Below are 13,272 nucleotides of genomic sequence, written 5' to 3' on the forward strand. Positions count from 1 at the left end.
TAACACATCAAAATTTATTTCATTTGGAAAAATTTCCAAACGTTGGTGTTCTTGCAGTTACTGTTTTAAGGGTGCTCTGAAATCAGAAAAGGGGATAGCCAGGTAATGGTGGTATAAACAGTGTGGAATTATACCCATTATAATGTTGTAAATCAATATTAAACCACAAGTAAAATAAAATAAAATAAAATGATGGTGTTGTTGAGCACACTAACTATAAGGCAACTGCATGGATTAAAGGGAAGACAACAGAGCCCAGGAGGTGGTTTATCAGGTAACATGTATGCTTATGATGTCTCAGTCTCTGGGTTGCATTTCTAGCACATGGGAGCACCAACGATAGCACTAGGGGAATGCCATGAGTAGTACAGTAGTGTTCAGGTCTCTTTCTTACTCTTTCTAAAAATAAACATACATAAAATAAAAATCTAACTGGGGAGATGACTCAGTATACTGCAGAAGTGCAAAATTCTGTATTCCTTTCCTAGTTCTACTACATAATTTCCTGGCATAAAATTTAAAAAAAATTGGAGAAGATAAGAATGTGCTGAAGCAGGAATAAGTGGCTTTCCCAAAGCCAAGATGAACTGGGCAACATACTAGGAAATAAGCCAAGCTGGAGTTAGGCCTTGAATACTAGGGTAAGAGTTATAATCTACCCTCTAGGAAAGAGGTAAATGTTACAGGGAGAACCTGCTCCCTGAAATTTCATTGTATGATGAATTAAAGGAGCACATGAACTCAATTTTAAGCCAATGAAATTAATCTGAATTATCATAAGACACTAAAAGCAACACTAATCCAAATAAAGTGGCCACAGATAAAGTTCCCTTGTCATTTAAGTTCTATAACCAGGAAGAAACCCAATCCATGCTAATTTTTGGGTCCTTCACAAATTCCATAAGGACTACACTAAATGGATTAATTGGGAAGGAGGAAATGAGTTTAATTCCTTAAATTTATGGCCAACATCTCAGCTTCCTTGACTAAGGACATACCTGAATGCTCTGCCTGCAGTTTGGCAAGCTGGCCCTTGAGGATGTCTGTCTCCTTCAAGCTTTCCATCAACTGCATCTGTAGCTCTGTTTCTTTCTTTTGGTGAGCAGTCATTTTCAGCTGCAGATGAGAAACCTGTGCTGTGGCTGCTGCCAACTCTTCCATCACCTTGGCCTGAACAGTAACAAAACATGATGCCATTTTAAACATGAATATTCTCTGTCTCTAAGTCATCACCCAGCCTCACATATTTTACACTAACTCAACTGCCAGGAAGGAACTGAAGCCAACTCTAGTACTAATCAAACCAAAATCATGCCTTCAAAATATATAATGTCTTCAGTGTGGTCCGGGAGGTGATGCAGTGATGAGGCTTTAGACTCTCAAGCATGAGGTTCGATCCCCAGCAGCACATGTGCCAGAGTGATGTCTGGTTCTTTCTTTTTCCTCCTATCTTTCTCATTAATAAATAATTAAAAACTTTGAAAAAAATATATAGTGTCTTCAGTTCAGGAATTCCTTTGAAGATAATTGTCCACAGGAAGTATTACACAAGTTTATAAAACCTTTACTATAAGGCAGCCTAAGGCAGCACTGTTCCTCACTGCAAAAAAAACCGAGAAAAATAAAGTTGAAAAATGGGCTTGGGTTAAGCAAACAATGACATACCTACCCTGTATGTAACTACTAAAAGCGATGTTGTGAAAGAATACTTAGTGGCAAGAGAGATAGTCACAACTAATGCCAAAGCAGTGCTCTGGTCTCTATCTCTAATAAAGTAAATATAAATAAATCTTATAGTCACAGCCTACTGTTAAATAAATATAGGTATATCGCCAAGTAATATGTTTAGTATAATTTTATTATTATTATTTTAAAAGATTTTATTTATTTATTTATTAATGAGAAAGATAGAAGAGAGAGAGAAAGAATCAGACATCACTCTGGTACATGTGCTGCTGGGGATTGAACTCAGGACCTCATGCTTGAAAGTCTAGTGCCTTAGCCACTGCGCCACCTCCTGGACCACATAGTTTTATTATTGTGGAACACTTATTTATGTAAAGGAGAGAGTTTAAGTGGCGTGCTTTTTATAATTAATCTAGATAAGAATAATCATGGCTGTTTTACATTTTCTTTTTGCCTGTCAATTTACACATATTTTTGCTTCATAAATGACTTTTTCAAATAATTCTTTAGTTTCTCAAAATTTACTATGTAAAAAGTAAACAATGAGAAGTCTTGCTCCTACTCTATCCTTACCGACTTCCTTCCCCTTGTCCTACACGGCTACTTATGTACATGCTTTATTTTTCCTCTTTCCAGTGATTCTTCATACAAACTCCAATATGATTTTTATTTTCATCTTTCACATAGAAAAGATAGTGAATTATATACATTCTCCATTAATGCACACAGCTTTTCCTTCGTTTTTTTTTTTAAATAACTGCATGGTATTTTACCATATGAATGTTCCATAGCTCACTATCTACTGTAAGACATTAGTGTATCTTCTTACCCCATTACACAATAAGACAACAATGAATAATACTGTATGTATTCATTTCATCTGTATGCAGGTGTGCCTTCTAGAAAGTCCCAGAGGCCTAACTGCTAATAAGTACCTTAGTAACTTTGCTTTTCACTAGACTCCTCAGCATGAATCATTCCATACTTCTCCTACCTTCAACAATGGGATCTGGATTTTTACCAATCTGATACATGAGAAATGGTATTTCTGCTACTTAAAACTTTTCTGTGATAAGCAGGTAATTTTAATTAGAAAGGGATTTTTAAATTCTAAACTATCTTCAGCAACAATGAACATCTGGGTCTATAGCTGTACCACAACTGTAATATAATGTCAAGTTTGTGGGGGGTCCTCAGAAGAACAAAGCTAATAAAAGAAGTGCTTTGGAGCTAACAAGATAGGCCACCTGTGAGGGCCCCTGCTTTTCCCATGTGCAAGGCTGAGGTTTAAGCCCTCAGTATAGAATACAAATACTATAGCACCAGGGGAAGTTTTGGTATTATAGTATCTTTCCCACTCTCTCCTTTGCATGGTGCTCCCATGTGGTAACTGAGGGGCTTGAACTCAGATCCTTATATTTGGTGAAGTGAGGGCTTTACCATGTGAGCTATCTCCCAGCTCTCAGCATTCTTAAATCATTTTAGTGGGAATTATTTCTATTTTATTTTATTTTATTTTTTGCCTCTAGGGTTACTGCTGGGGCTCGGTGCCTGCACTATGATTTCACTGCTCCTGGAGGTTATTTTTTTTCCCCTTTTGTTGCCCTTGTTGTTTATCATTTTTATTATTGCTGTCATAGTTGTTGGACAGGACAGAGAGAAATGGAGAGAGGAAAAGACAGAGAGGGGGAGAGAAAGATAAGTAACTACAGACCTGCTTCACTGCTTGTGAAGCGAGCCCCCCACCCCCACTGCAGGTGGGGAACTGGGGGCTCGAATCGGGATCCTTATACCAGTTCTTGCGCTTAACCTGCTACACTACCACCTGGTCCCTTGTTTGTTTATTTATTTATTTATTTGCCTCCAGGGTTATTGCCGGGCTCAGTGCCTGCATCACAAATCCACTGCTCCTAGAGACCATTTTATTTTTTCCCCCTTTTGTTGCCCTTGTTTTATCATTGTTGTGGTTATTACTATTGTTGTTGTTGTTGCTGTTTTTGGGTAGAATAGAGAGAAATGGAGAGAGGAGGGGAAGACAGAGAGGGGGAGAGAAAGACAGACACCTGCAGATCTGCTTCACAGCCTGTGAAGCAACTCCCCTGCTGGTGGGGAGCCGGGGGCTCCAACCGGGATCCTTAGGCGGGTTCTTGCGCTTGGCGCCACATGTGCTTAACCCTCTGCTACCACCCAACTCCCGTTTTATTTATTTTTAATGAGAGAGATACAGAGAGGAAGGCCAGAGCACTACTTAACTCTAGGCATTGACATAAAATTGGTACTACTTAACTTAGAGCCTCAGACATAAAAAGTCTTTTCGTATAACCATTATCTCAATATATTTGAATGGTCCTCTATATTGGCAAAATGAGCTAAGTATTCTCAAAAAAACATCTGATGAAATCAAAATGAATACCCTGGAAAAATTCTAATGATGCACTACAAGTCTTGGTTGCTGTCAAGGATGACAATGATTAAAAGGATAGTCAGGAAGTCGGGCAATAATGCAGCGGGTTAAACGCACGTGGCACAAAGCGCAAGGACCAGGGTAAGGATCCTGGTTTGAGCCCCCAGTTCCCCACATGCGGGGGAGTTGCTTCACAGGCGGTGAAGCAGGTCTGTAGGTGTCTTTTTCTCCCCCTCTCTGTCTTCCCCTCCTCTCTCCATTTCTCTCTGTCCTATCTAACGATGACATCAATAACAACAATAATAACTACAACAATAAAAAGACAACAAGGGCAACAAAAGGGAAAATAAATAAATAGATATTTTTAAAAAGGATAGTCAAATTAAAAGTAGTGGTAAAGAAATGACAAATATCACATTCAAACTAAAAGAAATCAGATGACAGTGAAGGCAGTAAGTGATTGTTCTGCTGGTGATCAGTCTTGATTTTTGAGCAGCAACATATTTGTGAGGTTATACCCCTCTCCTATATACTATATTCTACTGCCATTACTTTTTTTTAAAAAAAATTTTATATTTATTTATTTTCACTTTGATGTCATCGTTGTTGGACAGGACAGAGAGAAATGGAGCGAGGAGGGGAAGACAGAGAGGGAGAGAGACAGACACCTGCAGACCTGCTTCACTGCTTCACACTGAAGCAACTCCCCTGCAGGTGGGGAGCCAAGCCAGGGGCTTGAACAGGGATCCTTATGCTGGTCCTTGCGCTTTGTGCCACGTGCGCTTAACCCACTGAGCTACCGCCCGACTCCCTACCATTACTCTTATTACACTTTAACACATTTTACAATTATCAAATTGGAAACTCCTTGGTACTGGAACATAAATAGACACATTGACCAGTGCAGTAGAATTGACAGCCCAGAAATAAGCCCCCACACCTATGGACATCTAATCTTTGACAAAGATGCTCAGATTAAATAGGAATATTAAAAATTAAATAGGGAAAGAAGAGTCTCTTCAACAAATGGTGCTGGAACAATTGGATTGAAACATGCAGAAGAATAAATTTGAACCACTATATTTCACCAAACACAAAAGTAAATTCCAAGTAGATCAAAGACTTGAATGTTAGACCAGAAACTATCAAATACTTAGAGGAAAATGTTAGCAGAACTCTTTTCTACCTAAATTTTAAAGGCATCTTCAATGATAAAAATCCGATTACAAAAAAGACTAATTCAAAAATAAACCAATGGGACTACACCAAATTAAAAAGCTACTGCACAACAAAAGAAACCACCACTGAAACAAGGAGAACCCTTACAGAATGGGAGAAGAGCTTCACATGCAGACATCAGACAAGAGGCTAATAACCAAAATATATAAAGAGCTCACCAAACTCAGCAACAAGAAAACAAATGACCCCATCCAAAAATAAGGAGAGGATATGAACTGAATACTCACTATAGAAGAGATCCAAAAGGCCAACAAAGATGAAAAACTGCTCCAAGTCACTGATTGTCAGAGAAATGCAAATAAATACAACAGTGAGATATCATTTCACTCCTGTGAGAATGTCATACATCAGAAAAGGTAGCAGCAAATAAATAAATAAATAAATAAATAAATAAATAAATAAAAAAAAAAAAAGAAAAGGTAGCAGCAACAAATGCTGGAGAGGCTGTTGGGTCAAAGAAGAAACCCTCTTGCACTGCTGGTAGGAATGTCAACGGGTCCAACCCCTGTGGTGGAGAGCAGTCTGAAGAACTTTTACAAGGCTAGAGATGGACCTACTCTATGACCCTGCAATTCCTCTCCTGGGGATATATCCTAAGGAACCAAACACACCCATCCCAAAAGATCTGTGACCACCTATGTTCACAGCAGCACAATTTGTAATAGTCAAAACCTGGAAGCAACCCAGGTGTCCAACAACAGATGAGTGGCTGAGTAAGTTGTGGTATACATATACATATACATCATATACATATATATCAGTTATTTAAAATGATGATTTCACCTTCTTCACCCCATCTTGGATGGAGCCTGAAGAAATCATGTTAAGTGAGATAAGTCAGAAAGAGAAAGATGCATATGAAATGATCTCACTCATAGACAGAAGTTGAAAAATAAGATCGGGAAGTTGGGCTGTAGCGCAGCAGGTTAAGCACAGGTGGCGCAAAGCACAAGGACCGGCATAAGGATCCCGGTTCGAGCCCCGGCTCCCCACCTGCAGGGGAGTTGCTTCACAGGCGGTGAAGCAGGTCTGCAGGTGTCTGTCTTTCTCTCCCCCTCTCTGTCTTCCCCTCCTCTCTCCATTTCTCTCTGTCCTATCCAACAAAGACAACAACAATAATAACTACAACAATAAAAAAACAACAAGGGCAACAAAGGGAATAAATACATAAAATAAATATAAAAAAATTTTAAAAAAGAAAAAGAAAAAGAAGATCAGACAGAAAATACTAAGCAGAACTTAGACTGGTGTTGGTATATTGCACCAAAGGAAAAGACACTGGGGTAGGGGTAGGGTTCATGTCCTGGAACATGGTGGTAGAGGAGGATCTAGTGAGGGTTGAATTGTTATGTGGAAAACTTGGAAATGTTATGCATGTACAAACTACTGTGTTTTGTTGTCAACTGTAAACCATTAATCCTCCAATAATTAAAAAAGAAAGAAAGGGAGAAAGAAAGAAAGAAAGAAAGAAAGAAAGAAAGGAAGAAAGAAAAGAAAAGAAAAGAAAAGAAAAGAAAAGAAAAGCCAGTGGCATTCTGCCCAGGAAATTCCTTCAAACAGATTTGTGTAAAGAGATATGCCTAAATCTAGCAGCTGGCCTATGGTCTTGTTGGTATTTTTATTTTATAAATAAAAACAAATAAGTAAAAAATAAAAAATAAATTTTAAAAAGATGTTAGCTGCTTTTACTGTTCTTATTGCTACTATTTTTGCTGTTTTAAATAGAGCATCTGCCAAGTTCACTGCACTGTCAGACATATGTGGAGCTTATCAATATGAAACCTTTGGTGGATTTACCAGTTAGTTCAGGGGGTGACAAACTAACAATCATATGTCAAATTGTTCTGCTGCTTTGCTTTATAGATGCAGTTTTAATGGAACACACATACATACACCACAGATAAACAACAGAAAGTCACATGGTGAACTTACTAAAAACAAAGGTGTCCAGCTGCCATTTCCAGAGACTGTAACAAAGAAATCACTGAAGGGACCAGAGAGAACTCCCTAGATACTTTGGCCCTAAACTGCTATGCAGGCAACCCAGTTTTGAATCCTAGCACCACACAGGAGATACTATGACAACACAAGAACATCTAGTGCTGTGGTGTTTCCCTGTTTCTCTATGCATTGGATCGACCTTCTCATGGTGCATCCCGTGAGTACCCATTCATTGGGGAAACTGACGATCCTTCCTAGCCGACTGAATCCACATGGATCCCAGTCACTTTCTTTTTTTTTTTTTATTAATTTTTTAAAATTTTTAAATATTTATTTTATTTATTTATTCCCTTTTGTTGCCCTTGTTGTTTTATTGTTGTAGTTATTATTGTTGTTGTCGTTGTTGGATAGGAAAGAGAGAAATGGAGAGAGGGAGGGGAAGACAGAGAGGAGGAGAGAAAGATAAGACACCTGAAGACCTGCTTCACCGCCTGTGAAGTGACTCCCCTGTAGGTGGGGAGCCAGGGTTCGAACCGGGATCCTTATGCCGATCCTTGTGCTTTGCGCCACCTGCGCTTAGCCCGCTGCACTACAGCCCGACTCCCCCCAGTCACTTTCAAAGCCAGCAACAAGCAGCTCCTGACAGCTTTCAACCTGACGCTATTGACTGGCTACGGAAGAAGGGCAAACGCTAGAAGAATAAGAAATGAGAGAGAGAAAAAAATTCATTGTAAATAGCAATGATTCCATCTGACTATACAGCAGAATCAAGAGGAACTTCTTTAAAGTTCATATTCAGACCTTAGCTAGACATATTACAGTAGAATTTCTGGAGGTGTAGGGTAAGATAATGATTGCCAACAGGGCATTTTGTACCTATGTAACTCTACCACTCATGGTTGACTTTCAGCATCAGACAGAGAAAGCCAGAGGGAGAGGGGAGGGATATGACCTACACAGCAACATTCCATGCCTGTGAAACATACTCTATGAATGGCACTCATTTGTGATGCCAGGGGCTTAAAACCGGGTCCTCACACATGGTGATGTGTGTATGTACATAACCACGTGAGCTATCCACCAGCCCTGAGAGTATGTATTTTAATCAATCTCTTCAGATGATTCTGAGGCAGCTAGAACTGAATTTGGGGACCAGTGATGTAGAAAATACTATAGCAATCACTTTAGATTTGAATAATGATGAAAAGAGTCCTAGAAAGAAAGATAAATAGTAGAGTAAATCCAGTATACTTTCCCCTAAGGTTTATTTATTTTAATTAGCGAGGGGGTGAGGAAGAGAGAGAATCAGAGTATTACTCTGGCACACACAATGGCAAGGATCAAACTTGGGACCTTATAATTGGGAGTCCAATGCTTTAACCACTGCATAACCTCCAGGGCCATAATCTGGTAATATTTAACAATATTAGCAATGTCATATACTGATTCTGACCTAGGCAATTATGAGTCAGCCACAACATACAAGGAGTGATGAAAAGTAGCAAAGATAATTTTAGAACTAGACAAGGCAAGGCTGCATAGGGTAAGGCATTGTTTATCTGAGAATAAAGGGATTGAAGATATCATTTGCCTGTTACATATTAAAGCTAAAAGGACATAAAGAATAATAGCATGAAATGTATATAAAATACCATCATTCAATTTTGAATGTCTTCAAGAAAAATCTAAATATAAATACAAAGCCATTTCTTAATCCTCAGAGAACAGCAAGTGAAAAGATCAAGATCTCTTAGTTGGGTAGTGGTAATCCAAACAGTGAATCCATACTGGATAAACAGTGTCACTGGCCTACCAACATCCATGTTCAGTGGAGAAGCAATTACAGAAGCCAGAACTCCCACCTTCTGTACCCCATAAAGAATTTTGGTCCATACTCCCATCGGGGGAGAGATGTTATGGGAAGATGAGCAGAGGGCTCTGAATTCCAATTCCATCAGAACCCAGAGGAAAAAAGGAAGGACACCTGGAAGTATTAATGGATGTGGCTTTGTAAAAGGAAGGGAAGGCAGAACCATAGAAAAAGTGTGTGTGTGTGTGTGTGGGGGGGGGCAGGAGGTAACTCAGCAGGTTAAGTGTGCATGGTGCAAAGGACAAGGACCGGCATAAGGATCCTGGTTCAAGCCCCCAGCTCCCCACCTGTAGGGAGGTTGCCTCACAAGCAGTGAAGCAGATTTGCAGGTGTTTATCTTTCTCTCCCCCTCTCTGTCTTCCCCTCCTCTCTCAATTTCTCTCTGTCCTATCCAATAACAATAACAACAGCAACAAAATGGCAAAAAATGGCCTCCAGGAGCACTAGTGCAGACATGAAGCCTCAGACAAGAAAGAAAAAGAAAACCCTGGAGACAAGAAAGAAAAAAGGAAAAAAATGGGCAAATACATATAAATATAGACAGACATAGAAATAACAGTCAACCTTTGTTGACCATGGGAGAGTCACTGCAGTTTCCAATGGAGGGAATGGGGACACAGAACTTTAATGGCAGGAACAGTGTGGAATTATACCCCTGTTATCTTATAGTGTTGTAAATCAATATTAAATCACTAAAGAAAAAAAAGTCACTTAATAACAGAAAACAAACAAACAGAAAACCAAAACAGTGTCACTGGAGCAAGAACAGAAGCAATATGCTTCAGAATCAGTCCATCCCAAACCAAGACAGAGTTTTCCTTAAGCTAATTTCAGGAATAGGCCAAACTCCTAATTCTGAACTGAATGAAGTCAAATAGCAGTCTTTCAAATAGCAGACACAGATGAAAGAGCAAACTAAGCACACAGAGGTAAACAATCTCAAATTTCATCAAAAACATTTGTTACCTGTATAGTAGAAAACTTCTGTTGATTTTTATCAGTAGAATAATTTCTAATAAATTGTGTAGGTCCTGTATTAATTATTAAAATCTGTTTGTGTATGTGTGTGCGAGAGAGAGAAGGAGGGAAAGAGAGCAAGAGAGAGAGAGAGTGAGAGAGAGAGAGAATTCATTGCAAAGTATATTGTAAGACAGAAATCTGGATAGTACACTGCTGTATCACATTCAGTACCCAGCTTCAAACCCAGCCCCCACTACATTAAAGGAAGCTTTGGTGCTCTGGTCTATTTTCCTTTCTGTGCGTCTCTGAAAAAGTCAACCTGTAGCAGTGAAAGATGAAGATGACTACTACCAAAATCAACAAGAAAAAAAAACAAAACTGAGTGGTAAAAATATTAAAATCCATTGGAAAATTCCTATTTCTCTTCCCAATGACAACAGAAAGTCTACTTTAAAGCACTGGTAAGTACGTACAGAGAATCACTCCCTAGTGCTATACTTCCTGCACTGGACTCTCCTCTGCCCAATTACTTTACCTTCTCCTGTTCAGCATGCAATACTCTTGCCTGTGTGCTTTCTGTGGCTGTTTGAAGTGAATTATTCCTCTTCTCCATCATCAGGTTACTCTGCTCAACATATCTGCCAAATAAGTCAAATAAGTAGGGATTAAAAACAAACCAAAAAAAAAAAAAAAAACACTTCAAGTCCTTAATGTACACCCCATTATGTGGAGGGTACAAACTCAATGTATCCTCCATTGTAATATTACTCTATACCATCATCAAAAATGTCTTAAAATCTTTTTTCCTTTGTGGCAAGAGAACTTGGGCTAGAGATGAACTTCTTTAAATTTGTGTAGTTAAGAGTTGAGAAACTAAAGGATGTATAGAAGGGGAAAGAAATGGGATTAAGAAGGGTGATGTATTGCAACAAAGTACAAGACTCTGGCTTGGGTGGGGGGGGAGAGTTCAGGTCCTGGAACAGGATGGCAGAGGACCTAGTGGGGGGTTATATTGTTTGTGGAAAACTGGGAAATGTTGTGCATGTACAAACTACTGTATTTACTGTTGACTGTAAAACATTAATCCCCCAATAAAGAAATAAAAAGAGAATAAGGAGGAGGAGGCTACAAGGAGGAAGGAAAAGAAAGCCACTCTTTAGCCACCTTCACCCTATTAATGTGAGAGACAAGAGGCACTGGAAAAGTTTTTTTTTTTTTCTTTTGTTTTGGGTGCAATAATACAGTTCACCTGGGACAAACATTGCTTTGCTTTATTTACAACCCAGGTTCAAGTTTTTTGTTTGTTTTTTTGTTTGTTTGCCTCCAAGGTTATTGCTGGGGCTCAGTGCCTACACTAGACACTACAAATCCACTGCTCCTGGAGGCCATTTTTTTTCTTTAGTTTATCACTGTTGTTATTGCTGTTATTGTTGTTGGATAGGACAGAGAGAAATCAAGAGAGGAAGGGAAGACAGAGAGGGGGAGAGAAAGATAGACCTGTGTCACCGCTTGTGAAGCGATCCCACTCTGCAGGTGAGGAACCTGGGGCTTGAACTGGGATCCTTGAGTCAGTCCTTACACTTTGCATCATGTGTGCTTAACATACTGCACTACTACCTGCCCCCCTCCCCAGGTTCAAGTTCTTGATACACCATATGGGGATACTATGGCTTTGGGATTAACTTTGATGCTGTAGCATCTCTCCTTCCCCGTTTCTCTTTTTATCTGAAAAAAGTGGACCTGGAAGGATGAAACTCCAGTGATAACAACAATAATACTACTTTTTAAAAGACATTTATTTCATAGGAGATTGGCCAGAGAGTACTGTTCCAGAGTAAGTGGTACCAGGGATCAAACCCTGTATATCATACATACAATTCCATCATTCTACCCATTATGTCACTTCTCTGGCATGATTATTATTTTTTTTGAAAGGTTATTATTTCATCCTTCATAGCCAATGACCTATACAGGTCATTACCTCTGATTTCGTTCAATAAGTTCACTAATCTTGTCATTCTGTTCTTCTATCCGACTGCTTTTTTCAAGGACCTCTTGCTTCAATCTTTCATTTTCCTAAATTGGAAATATATCACATATAACATGTTTTCAAGAGAAAAGGACCAAATAAAATGAAATCAGCTTGAATCGACAGGCAATGTTGTTACAGTTTAAGACAAAATATGAGAATTTAAGTACACAGATACATTAAAGCATACATGAAAGATATAAATCGGGAGTCAGCGGTAGTGCAGTGGGTTAAGCGCATGAGGCTCAAAGCGCAAGGACTGGCGTAAGAATCCTGGTTCAAGCCCCTGGCTCCCCACCTGCAGGGGGGGTCACTTCACAAGTGGTGAAGCAGGTCTGCAGGTGTCTATCTTTCTCTCCCCCTCTGTCTTTCCCTCCTCTCTCCATTTCTCTCTGTCCTATCCAACAACGATGACATCAACAACAACTGCAACAATAGAAAACAAGGGCAACAAAAATGGAAAAATAAATATAAAAAAATATATTTTTTTAAATTAAAAAAAAGAAAGATACAAATCACTATGTCCAAAGAGTTTTAAGCATATGCATAGCTACAAAATAAAGCAAATTTTCTAAAATATGGATAAAAAGAAAATGTTTTCTTCTGGCTGTAAAGTGATAAGTCATATGAACCAATTTAAGCCATAACTGATTTTCTAGTAATAGATTTTTTTTTCTAAACATGGTATAGTACTAATCACATGCTTTCTATGTCTAAACATTTAATTAAAAAATATTTAAACAAGGGACCAGGTGGTGACGCACCTGGTTAAGCCTTCACATTACAGTATGCAAGGACCCAGGTTCAAGGCCCTGGTCCCCACCTGCAGGGGAAAAGCATCACAAGTGGTGAAGCAGGGCTGCATGTATTTCACTGTCTCTCTCCCTGTCCCCTCTCAATTTATCTGTCTCTATCCAGTAATAATAATAAAAAAAATTAAATATTTAAAAACCCACCACTATCAATGAGATCCCCACTATTCTTTCCCCCAAATTTTGTCTCTTCACCTGTGGTCAATGTCAACATGTTCATTTTTGTTTTGTCTTGTCAGTTAACTAGTTTGTTTTATAATCAACACATAGGTAAAATCATCTAACATCTGCCTTTTGCTATTTTGTTTTGCATAATCCCCTCAAGTTCCTT

General features: G+C 38.9%; 1 protein-coding gene across 4 annotated transcripts in view; it reads right to left on the bottom strand.

Annotated features, from left to right (window-relative positions):
• Positions 1–13,272, bottom strand: part of FKBP15 (FKBP prolyl isomerase family member 15) — a 78,814-nt gene that overhangs the window by 13,215 nt on the left and 52,327 nt on the right. For 2 of the 4 annotated variants that reach the window (XM_060199968.1, XM_060199967.1), the window contains exons 18-20: positions 12,082–12,176; positions 10,636–10,738; positions 999–1,170 (exon numbers count right to left, since the gene is read on the bottom strand). In XM_060199968.1, coding sequence (XP_060055951.1) covers positions 999–1,170; positions 10,636–10,738; positions 12,082–12,176 — 370 coding nt within the window. The remainder of the gene's footprint in view (positions 1–998; positions 1,171–10,635; positions 10,739–12,081; positions 12,177–13,272) is intronic. The other 2 variants (XM_007526736.3, XM_060199969.1) reach the window with 1 other exon arrangement.

This window comes from Erinaceus europaeus, chromosome 10 (genome assembly GCF_950295315.1).
Source record: "Erinaceus europaeus chromosome 10, mEriEur2.1, whole genome shotgun sequence".
NCBI lineage: Eukaryota > Metazoa > Chordata > Mammalia > Eulipotyphla > Erinaceidae > Erinaceus > Erinaceus europaeus.